We start from the raw sequence: 14,595 nt of genomic DNA on the forward strand, positions 1-14,595 counted from the left end.
TGTGGTTCAATAAGAATTACTGGATAGAAATATATGATTATCACTTTGTACACAGTAGGTACAATCTGCTATTCAGTCAGGTCAGTAAAAGGACGATGGCTTCCGGGTACATTTTGAACTGCATGCATCTGGCCGCCTTTATGAAACAATTTAAGTCTGAGAAAAAGGACCAAGTCTCGGAAGCCTATGTCCAATCCTGTGTTCGTCCAATTTTGTCAAAACAAGGATGGTTAACACATTTTTTGTAAAGTCTTAAATCTGTTTTTGAGGATGACTGCCATCTCTGATCTGAGAACAGAGGACTTAACTAACTTAACTTAGCGATGTTAGACTTCCATTGACTGCATCTGGTTTAACAACTACATTTAAATTCGGCTGGCAGCTATGGAGAGGCAGGCCTTTATCCTCCATGCACCATTTCAGAGAGGTCAATATTACAATTGGCATTGCATAATAGCCAAAAGAATAATTGTTCATTAACTATAAATAGCCAAATCATCATGTTATCTTATTGTGGTGGGTTTCGGAGTCAGACGACCCTGAAACATGAAATGAATCAAAAACTTGTGCCACTATGGGTGACGGGACCTATATTTAATAACTCAATACGTTACATGGACAGTAGCACTGTTTCTGCTTTATACTGTAAAACTGTTCTTATATGATCACTTAACATTAAGTTAAAAAACTTTAACTACTCTGATTCAGTGACTGAAGTGGAAAACACAAGTGACAGTATTTGTCATTTGCTGACGTTCACCTTAACGTGTCACTACGATTTGTAAAAAGACAATTTACCAGTTGCCAGTTAAATAAGCCTTTGGTCCTTTAAATTCCCTCTGTTGCTTTTATTTAGGAATCACTTCGTTTGTAATTGTAGCCATACTGGCGATGAATGCCTGTCGCCTGATCTGCGAATTCTCAACTTCTTCACACATCAGATCTTGAAAAGACTACTTGATTATTTTTGCCCCATTAATGACTTGTATGTTTTGTACTTCATACCTGTACTTCCACTACGTTCTTGACTTTTTTTCTCCTTTGGATTCTAGATGAGGCTCTGGACAAACAGGAGGAAATCTGGCAGCAGGAGATAGAGGAGTCTCTGTCATCGTGCAGGTCCCTCTACCACCCGTCCAGACCCAAACATGTCGACTTCTTGCGGATCACCGCCCCTGAGGACGATATCACAGGGACACCCTCGCCCACTCCCACAGACTTCTGGGTGAGTACTACAATGATAAATGATATTCAAATAAACTTTGAACAATCAAAAATCAAAGCACTCTCTACTCATAGATGTGTTTACATTTAAAAACAGATAGGGCTGTCAAGTGAAATGGCAATTTGTGGAATATTTACACCATAATGATTCCCTTTTATGCATTTTAACACATACAGAATTGTTTGTGTTGAAACGCATTTTGCTTTTTTGAATGTTCTTTCCTTAGCGTTGGGAAAATAAATGTAAAAGTCAACACTATTTTGGAACAAGAGTCATTGATAGTTGTTGGACAATATAGATGATTCTTAAAATCTTAAACCATAAAAAAAAAAAAAAAAAAAAATCTCACCCACTTACTTTAAATTGCAATAATTTAAACTGTAATAATTTATCTGTATATATGTTCATAACTGCAATATTTCATTTCATAACAGCTACACATACAATGTTTTTTCATACGCTTGTGCACTCCTTGTCTTTCACTTGTTACTTAAGACACTTTGTAGTTTATCTTTATTTCGTATTCTGCCTTTTCTCTTATTTTTTTTTACTGTTTATACAATTTTCTACTATTATTTTTGTTATATTTTTCTTGTAACTCTGGCACAGCAATTTCCTTCGGGATAGATTAAGTTGCTCTTATTCTCATTCTTATTCTTATTTAAGCATATTAAAAAGAGTCTGTGATCACTTTTACGTTTATAAAGTATGTGAAATTAAATGACACTAAAGGGTTTCCATCAAACCTGTGTGAGGTAAATCAAGATTATTCAACTAATATATAGTAATTATAGCTTGTGCATTTCTTGTCCTAATCATGCTGGGTCATTATTACATTTACCTTCACTCTCCAGCCCCTGGTATGTAGTTTGGGGGGGATGAAGAAAGTTGTTTTTCCTGTCGTTACATAACCCAAGGGATTTAAGACAGCTCTGTAGGTGCCTAGCATAAGTGACAATATTTGCCTTCTTTGTAGACAAAAGTGTTCGACTGCTGTCCTAATCTAAACTTTGAGACTGACCTTTGACCATTCGCCGATGTTATATTTTGACTTTCAAGTGAGCGTCTACATGCATGGGATCCAAAGCTGATATATAATTTTATAGTAATTAAAATTACTTCTGCTTAAAAGTGCCTTTTGGGATTTGTACTGAGAATGGAATTCATTGTTAAATCCAATTAAAAAACACAAAAACAAACAAAAGATCATTAGTGATAAGAAAAAGTCAATGTAAAGTTTGAGAAAAGTTGACTGTACTGGAAAGCAGGTGAATCCACATTAATTTGCACTGAATATATTAAACATTAAGGAAAACAGAATATGATGTAATTGAAAAGACTGAAAACAGATAGATGAATACAGAGTTTACATGTAAAGAAATTAAAATTAAGGGAATGTAATGCAACATAAAAGTAAAGATACAATATAAGGGACTATAAGGGACTATATGAGTCAGTCCTGTATGCAAAAAGATCACGTTTAAATCTACTTGGTTTGAGCAAATTTTGATCTATCCTCAATTGATTTCTACCCTAAAGAATTCACATCATTTGACCTATTTATTCTATAATAAAGAATAGGACATCAATTTAACTGCTGTTTTTGTAGTGATTGAAAGGTGTACCACTAAAATCAGTTAACAAATGACATTGAGAGAATTAACTACTATTTTCAGTGGTATTGTTTGGTGGCACTGATACATTCTTCCCTCGGTGTAGCTGAGTACACTCAGCTTTTAATGCTATTTCATAGGATTATCTGGATTCATTCCAATTATGTAAACACAGATTGCATAAAGGTCCCACAGAGGAAAAGCACTTCTTTGGTACTGAAAATCCCGAGCATGAGACAGCGCAGGAATTGGCCACATCTTCGTCACGGGGAACGGCAGTCATTTCTGAAGAAGTAACAACTTTATGTGATGTGCGGTAAAATGTTAACTGTTATCCGTCTTCCAGCTGCTCTTTTAACACAACATGAGAGCAAACAGGGGCAGAGCCTCACAGGTGACGGCAATGCAAACATGAACCCGTGACAACACTGACTCATTGTTTAAAGAATTGTCAAGTGTTATATTGTCCCTATGGTGCCTGTGCACTTTAAGTTTTGATTAAAAGTTTACAGCAGAAATTTCATCGAAAATGAACAGCAAGATGTAAAATTTACCAACCATTATATATACTAGTAGGATTTTAAAAAATAGCCAAAATTACCGAGAAGTAATTTAAGTTCTATTTTGTGATTCTCAGTAGATTTGCAGTCAAGTTAATTTAGTATATATCTGTAATTTTATTTCTAACTGACTTTTCACATTTCATCACAATTTTAATATTCATATTTTAACCAGTCTGAGGATGTGAAGGGAAGATGTCCAATTTTTGGAGATAAGAAACATTACGTGTGTTTTGATAAGTAGTAGAAGAATCTAAGTCATAAATCACAAAAACAAAAAGTGCCCAGTACAGTAACTTTCTTCTCATTTGGTTATTCTGATCTCCTCAATGAAAGTCTCACCGAAAATGAACAGCAAAATGTAAAATTTATCAACCATTATATATACTAGTAGGAGTTTAAAAAATAGCCAAAATTACCAAGAAGTAATTTAAGTTCTATTTTGTGATTCTCAGTAGATTTGCAGTCAAGTTAATGACTAGTTATATATAAGTTATATATCTGTAATTTTATTTCTGACTGGGAGCGTCCTTTGGCATTGTATTTTTACATTTCATCACAATTTTAATATTAATATATTAACCGGTCTGAGGATGTAAGGGGTTGGAAGATGTCCAATTTTTGGAGAAAGAAGCATTACGTGTGTTTTGATTAGTAAGTGAAGGATCTAAGTCATAAATCACAAAAAACAAAAAGTGTCCAGTACAGTAACTTCCTTCTCATTTGGTTGTTCTGATCTCCTCAATGAAAGTTTCTGTTTTCATTTCTTAACGTGAAAAAAGTCCACATTGTTTCTTATCCAACAACAAAACAAAAGTTTTCCTGTCTTATCACGTCAGGTTTACAGTGAGCAGATTAACAGTATGTTGTGGGAGGGGTCAAGGCCGCTAAAACTTCCCGATTAGCCGGGTGGCGCCCCAGGGAGCTGAGGGACCTCCCTGTCACGGGGGATTTGCAGACCAAATGTTTAACAAGTGATCGTTCCCGGTCCTTTTTTCGCCTTCCTACAACTCTGGGTGTGGCCCTCATCTGTTCTGGGTGGCTTCCTTTAACTTGCAGCTCACGGATCTGTCGGGGTGTTTGTTCTCAAACAGTGGCAGCCACTGGAGAAATGGCTCTAGATGCCATCTGTTTCCAATTACATGGTGACAGTCTGTAGAATGACGTCCAGAATGAAGCTGCTGGTAAACCGCTGCAGCAGGTATCGTGGAAACCAGAGGGAATACGAGGCAGAGCTTGGAAGCCGAAGCTGAATTTTGGATCTGTGGTTGATTTTATGCTGAGTCATTCCGGCCGGCCGGGCCATGGAAAGCCTTACTTTTCCATTACTCCCTGGATTTCTCCTCTGTCATTGGTTCCTCTGAGTGTATAGCAGCCGCTTCCATTTTCAGCTTTGGAAAATTATTGGTCGGGTAAGACATGAAGGAGCAGGTTGTGGATGTATCTTCTTCTTTTCAACAAACTGGAGCAAAAACAGGTTGGAATTTCAGAAATGATGATACTGAATACTTTTTTCTTGCACGGACAGTAAGTGAAACTTGCATGATTGTGGATCCAGTTTAACAAATGCATGCTATGGAGTTTCCTTAACAATAGTGTCACTCTAAGATGCAAGTCAGCACATCTCAAATGGCACGCTCTTAACCGTCAGCACAATGTTGACATTGCGGGGAGAGAACTTTCTGATCCATTGCATTTGAATAACTTTACTATTTCCCTTAAGAGTAGCGCTAAAAGAGTCAAATGGAGATGCAAACTGCCGTCCTAACTTACTTCAGGACCTTATCGGAGGATGACAACGCAGGCCTAATGCAGGGAGATGCTGAGCTGAGTTTTATTCTGAAGGAAAATATGAACGTGGCTTTCGAAGGTAGCATGGCGCCCGAAAGAGACTCCTTATCGTGCGTTGGGTTACCTGTCGAAGGAGAGAGGACGACCTCTACCCAAGAGGGACATTTGCCTCTGCAGGAGATAGAAAATGACTCCGACATCACGGAGGCAAGAAATCATTTAAATCTCACGGAACAAAGCCTTCATCCAATAAATTCTGCGGAAAGAATGGCAATAAACAAAGAGAACGGCTCCTCTGTGGAACATAATGCTCTGTATCAGTGTTTTACGCCAAATCCCCACGAGGAACACAGTGCTGAGACGTGGGTAAATGAAGATGTCATAAATGAATTGGCTCGGGATAACTGTCGAGATGTTCAAACAAATGGTGTTTCGTTCATCTCGGAGAGAGAGGATTGCTCTGAAGACCCCACTCCGTGGTCAGCGGAGGACTTTCAAAATTTTCAGGTTGCAGATTGTGCAAAGGATTTCACAACGTACCTTGATAATGTGGATTGTGACTTCGAGGACTTTGCCATCAAGCAACCTCACAAACCCAAGCAGGTAGTGATAACTGTGACCAGATTCGGACCTTCCATCGAAGAGCGGGAAGCTGAAGAGCCGAGTTACGAATCTGAAGAGCACGCACATGTGCAAACAGGACAGGAGGAAAACAGCGGAGAGGAGAAAACGGATGTTTTCCCAAACTCCACTCGTGAACTATGCCAGCCTCCCAGCCTAAATAACATGTCACCAAAAATGAGCAAATCGTCTCCAGCCAGCGAGCCTCCGAAGGGATCCACTTTCTCCAGGACCACCTTCTCACCGGGCCCCCACGCCGACAAACCGATCCAGCTCCCGGCCCTCTTCAGCAGCCTGAGGGTCCTGAGGAAGGGTGTGGTGGGCCCCGATCATGACACCCTAACCCAAATCAAACCTTTGTCTCCTGAAGCGCGGAGGGTCCTCCTGTTTGAGAGGCAGGGGGATGCAAAGGCTCAAGGAGGGTTCTTGAACCAGATCACTCAGTTCCTGAGCCGGGAAAAGAGAGGAGAAGATAAAGAGGACAAGAAGGAGCTCAGTGAGAAGTTGCTGGGGGGCAAGGAAGACATCAAGGGAGACGCCGGAGAGAATGAGAATGGGGAGGGTCAAGAGAAGGATGATGAGGAGCTAAATGATCCAAAATCTTCTGTATCCAGCGCAGAAGCAGCCTTTGATGCCTTCAAGGCCTTTTTTACCCCAAAGCCTTTGAGGAAGGACCCAGCAGAGCCAGAGGCTATGAGGAAGAGGATGAAGACTGATAATGATGTGCTGAAAGCTTTTTTTGAGAGAACATCCAACAAATCACCGTTGAAAGAAGAGGCTGCTGATGACAAAGTATGCACAATGTTAACAAATGAGCTTCGCCCTAGATTTAACAATAAATAAATACATATTTCACTGCCACCGGCTTTCACTGGACAGCAAAATTACTGAATCACACAAGACATTATGGAATTATAATTACAAATTCTTATAAAAACAACTATCTTTTTTTGTGCAAAAAAAATGATCTCTATTATCCGCATTATATTCTCTCCAGTCACAAGTGTCCACTCCAGGAGAGACAGAGGAACGGACCCCTGGACGTCTGCAAGCTGTCTGGCCGCCACTCAAAGAGGAGAAGGTTGGGCTGAAATATACAGAGGCAGGTAAGGACAGATCACCTCAAGTTAGTATTACTAACTTACATACTACAGTATGAACTGTAGTATTTTGTGTTTAATGAGATTGGAATCACAAAAAAGTCAAAACTGCTGATACAGTGGAATTAAGAAAACAGCTCACATTAAAACTGCCCATTACACCATCTAAAAAAAACGTATTTCAGTTTTTAAATTCAATATGAGTTACTGCTGAAAACTGAAAAATAAATGCAATAACCGGCTCTCATCCAAAGCTATGGCATCATAAATGACACCCGCCATGAATGATTTTCCAGAGAAGCCTGATTCTCCCTCAGAAAAAGTATTATATAATTTCACTGGCAAAATGTATTTCATGTATAGATAATCATCTAGCTGAGTCGATTTTTTTTTTTTTTATTCTTAAAGTCTTGACTTTGTGCATGTCCAAAGGGAAATAAGCGTCATAAGCCAGTTCACATTATTATTATTATTATTATTGTTGTTATTGTTGTTGTTTTTGTTGTTATCGGTATTATTATATGAAAACCCAAAAGATCATTTTGGGATGGAGTTAAAGAAGTCATGAATTTAGTTAGTGTGAGAGAAGAGGATACAGAGAATAGGGTTAGATGGAGGAAAGAATTTACTTGAAGGGAGCAGAAGAGGAAGATGAATTATTATTATTGTTCTTGTTCTGGGTACCAGTTGTAAACTATTAAGCTGATTATACACTTCTTTTTATTAAATGCTATACAGGCTTGATTTTTTTATACTGCAATTGCTTATTATAAGAGATTGTCAATATCTTTTGAGTTTAATTTATGCAAATTGGATTTTTTTTTTCAAGAGAAAAATTCACAGCTGTACTGCACCACAAACCACAGCGTTTGAAACAATTAATTTAAAACTGAATATATAATAAGGATTTACCAGTGGACTTTGTATTATACTGCAAAGCTACTTAATCACCTTGCTGTTCCCTCCGCTCAACCATGAAAATATAAAAACTCACAGGAAGCTTAAAAACAACACGCTTAGAACATTTCCAAAGACATCATTCTCAACAAAGCAGTACAACCGGCTGGTGTGTTTGTTCTGTGACATCTCATTTGAATATATTATAAATCTCTTGCAAAGTCAAACACAACACAACGTTGTAACAACACAACATAAAACAATGACAATCATTTTCTCTCGTGTTTTCAATTCGGGCTTCTACAGTCGACAGCTACTAACCTGAATGCCTCTGAAATCTTCAGCACTCTGCTTGTATTTGTTCAAAACGCACAGAACTCATTGTTGCCCTGATGATTATTACCTCCAGCCACAACAAGTTTTTTTTTTGTTCTAGAAATAAAGTTGTTACCACAGTTCAAACACCACACTACGTTGAACAGCATTTAAAGTTAAAGAAAATCTTGGAGCATTAGATGCTATTAGATAGATATTTCCCTTATGGGCTGGAGAGCAAACAGACCAGGAAGGAGAGTGTAGAATGGACATGCATCGCATTTCAATGAGAGCTGATGGAGGCCCGAATTTGCAGTCATGTTTGTCTGTTGCTACCTAGTGGACAAAGTATGTCACTGTAACCAAACTAAAGTGAAGTTGACCTCATGGTGCTGTATATATCGAACCAGGAAGTAAGCAATTCAATGAGATCAGAATATTAGAAAAGCATTTGTTTACTGTATTTATACTTCCTCATTGTACCCCCTTTCCATCCATTATCTACGGCTTCAGGTCCAAGCCGTTCTGAATTTTTTAACTTTCAAGACTTCACATCACACGAATGCATTCTAGAAGGGGTGATTCAAAGTAAAATATTGTGCACAGACAGAAGGATTGTTAAACACACAACTACGTAGTTCATTTAACCATAATAAAACAGAATTGTACTGGTCAACTGTCAAGTTTGCCATTTCATAAGTCAAGAATTACTAGTGTTTCATTCAGGTATAAAGTTGTCGCATGAATTTGTTGCATGTTACTGCTGTGATCAGGTACGAGGTAATAGACTATTTTATTTTCCCTTAGGTACTTACATATGAACACACACACACACACACACACACACACACACACACACACACACACACACACACACACACACACACACACACACACACACACACACACACACACACACACACACACACACACACACACACACACACACACACACGTTTGTTTAAAAACTTAAGTTGTACTTACAAATACGCCTCTGACTCCTGCAGGGCTGAAACATCGATTTGGTTCGCCCTTTTGAAATGAATTTGTTGTAGCACAATAGTAAGAGGGCAAAACAGTAACAAAGCCACTGTCGCCGCTGAAATAAAGGGTTGAAGTGAAACACGAGAGCAAAGAGATACCAGGATGCGTCCACTCATCAGTTGGTTTCTCATCTGCTTGGTTTCCTTTCAGAGCACCAGGCTGCTCTCTTGCAGCTGAAGAGAGAATGCAAAGAGGAGCTGGAAAAGTTACAGGTCAGTGTGAAGGCTGTGCTCAAGCTAGCGGGCTTTTATTTTGACTCTAAACAACAAATGCATCCAAATATTGATCTCCATCACTTCAAAAAAATCAGAACCAAAGTGCTGAGTTTGCAGCTTGTGGCTTGGCAGTGTTTGATGCAAGCTGAAAGGGTGGAGATGGAAAATAAGCCACTGGCTTTGCTTCTTTATCCTGGAATCAGAACGTAAATCGAAAATACAAACATGCAACACGTTGCACAAGACGAACCGAATTTGACCAAGCTTTATTTTATATTGACCAAACAATATATTTGAAATTCTAAATCTGAAAATTGGATGTTTTTGAATGAAGGAGGTTCCTGCAGACTCCAGGATGTCTATTAAGTGGGCTTGATGGGAGACAGTAAGCATAATCTAATGCTTATGCTAAACCAGTACTAAAAAAACATTTCGCAACCCCCTCCATTCCCTGCCGCAACCATAAACAGTATAATGAGATGAGAGATGAGAACAACTTTATTAATCCCCAAGGAAATTGTTGTGCCAGAGTTTCAAGTAAAAAACATAACAGTAATAGACAATAGTAGAAAGGAGGAATATGCATTTAAGGATATGCAAATATGATTTGCATATCCTTAAAGGAAAAAAAAAATACATATATATATATATCTTGCAACGAAGAATAACTTTTTTTTAAACATTGATTTTTAGTCTGTAACAGAAAAGATTTCGAGTGCATCAATTTCCCTGAAATGTAAAAAAAATAAGCTATAAAGATTCTTTTGACATACAGATACTGAAAAATAAAATTAGATAAACTCAATAACTAATAATAATAAATTCAAATTGATACATTAACACATTAACTCAGGAGCACAATATATTAAACACTTTAACCTACAAAACAAAAATGAATAAAACAATTTGTGCTGATTTCTTTTTTTTATCAAACTGAGGAAGTCAGGATTAATACCTACAATAAGCATATTCTGCCGTGCACAGCTTTTCGAAGCGGGGTTTGAAGCATGATACTGCAACTCTCGGTCTTTCCTCGTCTCCCACCGCAGTCACAGAGAAGTACGCTTCGTAATATTTCCTCGTCCTGGCTTTCGGGTGACTTTTGTCTGTCTTATTATCTCCGTCTCTCACCGCCTTTCCTGTCATCCCAGTAAAATATTTTTCTATGGTGTCTCTTGAGGGTTTGTTCACTGCTCTTCATATCTGCTGCTCTTTGGTGTGTGTGTGCATGCTCAGCGCTAAAAAAAAAAAAACCTACACCATATATCTAATACTCTGAGTGCACTGACAATGAGAGCGCCACTGCCACCTACTGTGAATGTGCCTCACACTTCATTGTAGTTCAGCAAAAATAAGTATGTTCCCCTGGGTCACACACACCCCTCCTAGCATTGCAAGGAGCAAGACAAAGAATACACATACTTCAAAACATTGCAGTATTAACCTTTGTTTCCAAGATTTCCACCCTCAAACATTGTCTCATACATGATTTCAGGATGACTACAGCCAAGAATTTTCAAGACTGAGAGTGGAAAATGAGGACAGAGTCGCTAGTTTGGAGTACTACCTAGCAGAGCTGCAGGCCAAACTCTCTAAGGTCGGGACCCTCAGTCGCAGAGAGGTCAGAGATGTTGCCGTGTCCACCGCGGATGACTGTTTGCACAAATCCTTCCGGAACGTCTGCATTCAAACAGACAAAGAGACCTTTGTCAAAACCACTGAGGATGGAGAAGAAGGAGTTTGCGCCAGCTCTCAGCAGCAGAGGCTGACCCCGAGAAAGTTAGACTTGGCTTCCATCGGCTTGAGCCTGGCCGGTCAGCCAGATGATTCTGTGTCCACCACCTCATCGCTGAACGTATCATTTAATTTGCCTCCTCCGCCTTCCCTTGGAGCCCCGCTTCCACCACCAGGAGAATCAATTACCCCAACTCAGTCCACATTACCAGCCAAACAAGACAATCTGCCTCCTCCCCCTCCACCTTTGCCAGGTATACCATCAATCCCGACATCAAATGTCCCCCCACCGCCACCCCCGCCCTCTCTATCGATGTCAGGTCTGGCTCCCCCTCCACCTCCTCCTTCGCTCGGGGCCTTCACAATGGATAAACCTCCCAGGAAACCTGCAGTGGAGCCATCGCGACCCATGAAGCCTCTTTACTGGACCAGAATCCGAATAGAGGACAACAAGTACGTTCCGTTCCTCCCTGCAGAGCATGAGTGCTGACATTGTAATTTGTTCCTAAAACCCTGTTTTAATAAGGTGGAAATTCTCATACAAAAGCAAGCAAATTAAAATGAACAGTTACCATCCATGAAGACAACAGATAAAATCCATGACAAGCACGGCTATGATTTATTTCTTCATTGTTGTCTGTTGTTGCTAATTTGCAAATTAGTTTCCCCCCATTTTGATATTTACAAAGAAGTACTGAGGATACTGGAAACAAATCACTTGAAATTAACCCCTTTTATTCTTTAGAATTTACAGGTAACCAATTAGAAATTTATATTTGCCGTAAATATTAGCAAGAGGTCACTAAGAGTCTGCAGATATAATGAACGTCAGGTCAGGACAAATTCCCCTAAAAATGAGAAATTAAGTAAAATTAAGAATACTTCCACACCAAAAGAAAATTCTGTATTAATATGTAAGGCTTAAGTGAGTGTTTCCAACAAGAAAATGATGAACGCAGTATTTTAACTACCTCAGTATTATATGAAAAGAGAAAAGAGTTACTGATCATCTTCTGCAGGATGTTTTTAATTCTTTTTTTTCTTTTCTTATTAAAAAATGAACAGAAAGAACTATGAATGCCGCTCCTCATAAACACAAAAAGAACAAGATGAATATCAGTGTTCAAATGCAACAAATAACTGAGTAAAATTATTGTTGACGCAGGTGAAAGTATTAGCTGACTATGTAAAAAGATGAAGCTCTTAGCTACAGGAGACGTCCCTTGTTTTTTAACGACCCCCAAAGCTGTAAAGCTAAATGTTGACGCTCGGTGGACGAGCGTCTCCTGAAGAAACCGAGCTCAGACAACCGTTTTTGCTCAGTCTCAGCTTTTGCAGCCAAGCGTGCACTTATTCAACCACAGTCTCCGACTGTCGGTGTGTGGTTTGTCGTAAAAAAAAGGAAAGAAAAGAAAAAACAAAAAATGTTTCTAACATTTTGGGATTTGGACAGAGAGATAAATGTTGGCAGAGCCGTCAAAGGGTTTCTGCTGCTGCTGTCAGAGACCACACATGTTCACAGAGCTCCCATAGCACTTTTCTCTAGTCTATTAGCTTTGTTAATTTATAGGCTTTGACAGATTCTGAGAAGTACTTGTTTGTTATACATTTACTGCTCGCATCCCCACCATGATCTTTGTGCTTACTTACTCTCGGCATTCCTGTTTTTATGAATTTCTTCTTGTACTTATGTTTAATTCACCAAAATGACATTCAATCAAGAGTCATGTGACATTAAAACTTTTTTTACAATTCTTTAGGTTGTTTTTTTTTTTTACTCAGCTGATTAAAATAAAACTTTACCAGGATGTAATGACGTTGGACACACCAATAAATCTTGTAGGTGTTAAATAGATTTAAGTTTATTTGATTTTATAAGCAATAAGAATAGGATTCTATGTTCACTCATATGTGCATGCTGATGTGTTTTTGGTCCTTCAAATAGAAAATTATCAAAGTATCACTAAAACAAGAGGCTAATTACTTATCATCCCACTCTGTCCCTCTCAGTAAAAAGATGCTCTGGAATGACCTTGATGAACCAAACATAATCAATACTGTGGAGTTTGAAGACCTCTTTGCCAAAACCACCACGCAGGCCAAGAGGAAGCCGCTGGCAGAGATGTTTGAGAAGAAATCCAAAGCCAGAAAGGTAAAAAAAACAAAATTTCCTCTGACATCATTCATGGAGTATTTGTCTTGAAAGTGTTGCAAAAAGCAATTGCAATCCCTCATGTGATCACAAGAGGACATTGTTTTCATTGACTTTGCAGCTGCAGCGTTCTACTTCTTTCAGTGAAATATCGACTTCCACAAAATAAAGCCTTGTGCAAAACTTTATCTGTTGTAGCATGTGGTTGATGGAGTTAATAAAACAGTGCTTACTTACTAAGGAACAACTCTGATGTTGTGTGTGTGTGTGTGTGTGTGTGTGTGTGTGTGTGTGTGTGTGTGTGTGTGTGTGTGTGTGTGTGTGTGTGTGTGTACGTACGTGCACTAGATCATCAAACTGCTGGATGGTAAGCGCTCTCAGGCCGTCGGCATCCTGATATCAAGCCTCCACCTGGAGATGAAAGATATACAACAAGGTGAGTTTATGAACAAGTTTGACCTTTTACTTCTTGGATATCACTGGGGTCACAATTCATTTCCCACTTGCTGTAGATATTAGGAGACAGCAAAAGCAACAGGAAATTTCCAAGATCCCTTGCAAATATTGAATAAATAGACATATCTGACGCATTTATTTCTCAAACAAGTTCAATCTATTTATTCTTCCTGGAATAAAAATTTAAAAAAAAATGAGAAATGTCAAGTGAAAACTGCCTTGTATTGTCTACTCGTCACATAAATTTCTGTAAATAGTGAATCTCTAGTATTCAACCGAAGGAAGAAAAGTGCATAAAAATTAAGAGGGTCTTTTGAGATTAATGTTGAGTAAAGGTTGATAAGGCATATCAAGTCATTCTGTTTTTTTCAATTGAAGTACCCTAAGAACCAGAAAACTGCATCTGACTAAAATAAACTATTCTAACTTATGTTTAACGCTCTGACATTTTAAAAGTCAGGTCATTATCTTAATCAGTGAGCTGATGGCTCTGTGCATTCGTTTGAGGCCATATAGTCTGACCCCACAAAATAGATGTATTCTTTCTTTAGCTCAGAAAAGAACTTGTGAAATAACATTCGAAAAGAAGCATCACTAAAATCACGGATCGTCTCTCGTATAACAACGGGATTAGGGTACTTATCTGAGCCAGCCAGCAGTTTTCATCTGTAGACATTCAAGTAACCGCAGCTCCCTGAACATCAGCCTGGTTTGACTCTAACCCCAGCATCGCATAGGCCCACTTTCACTGGGAACCCGGGCTGTTGGTGAATTTGAAGAAGCACTAAAGGCAAAAAAAAATAACAGCGCAGTGTCAGCAACATAGTTACAAAGAGGGCTGACTGCAGGGATAATCCCAATCTCAAAAACCC

The 14,595-nt window shown here is 38.8% G+C and overlaps 1 protein-coding gene and 1 long non-coding RNA gene across 3 annotated transcripts in view; one reads left to right on the plus strand and one right to left on the minus strand.

Annotated features, from left to right (window-relative positions):
• The window catches only part of LOC147222991 (formin-like), a 34,951-nt gene that overhangs the window by 6,264 nt on the left and 14,092 nt on the right, over positions 1-14,595 (plus strand). The window contains exons 3-8 of one of the 2 annotated variants that reach the window (XM_086166785.1): positions 1,053-1,225; positions 6,808-6,916; positions 9,317-9,378; positions 10,877-11,568; positions 13,126-13,267; positions 13,616-13,703. In XM_086166785.1, coding sequence (XP_086022911.1) covers positions 1,053-1,225; positions 6,808-6,916; positions 9,317-9,378; positions 10,877-11,568; positions 13,126-13,267; positions 13,616-13,703 — 1,266 coding nt within the window. Of the gene's footprint in view, positions 1-1,052; positions 1,226-4,404; positions 6,603-6,807; positions 6,917-9,316; positions 9,379-10,876; positions 11,569-13,125; positions 13,268-13,615; positions 13,704-14,595 lie in introns of those variants that run through there. The other variant, XM_086166786.1, reaches the window with a different exon arrangement.
• Positions 9,633-13,708, minus strand: LOC147222992 (uncharacterized). Its single transcript, XR_015107670.1, has 2 exons — positions 13,607-13,708; positions 9,633-11,061 (listed from the first exon to the last, which is right to left on the minus strand). It is a non-coding gene; the product is annotated as an uncharacterized LOC147222992 (long non-coding RNA).

This window comes from Fistularia commersonii, chromosome 20, assembly GCF_037954325.1.
Source record: "Fistularia commersonii isolate RoL2024-O1a breed Wild chromosome 20, RoL_Fcom_v1.0, whole genome shotgun sequence".
NCBI lineage: Eukaryota > Metazoa > Chordata > Actinopteri > Syngnathiformes > Fistulariidae > Fistularia > Fistularia commersonii.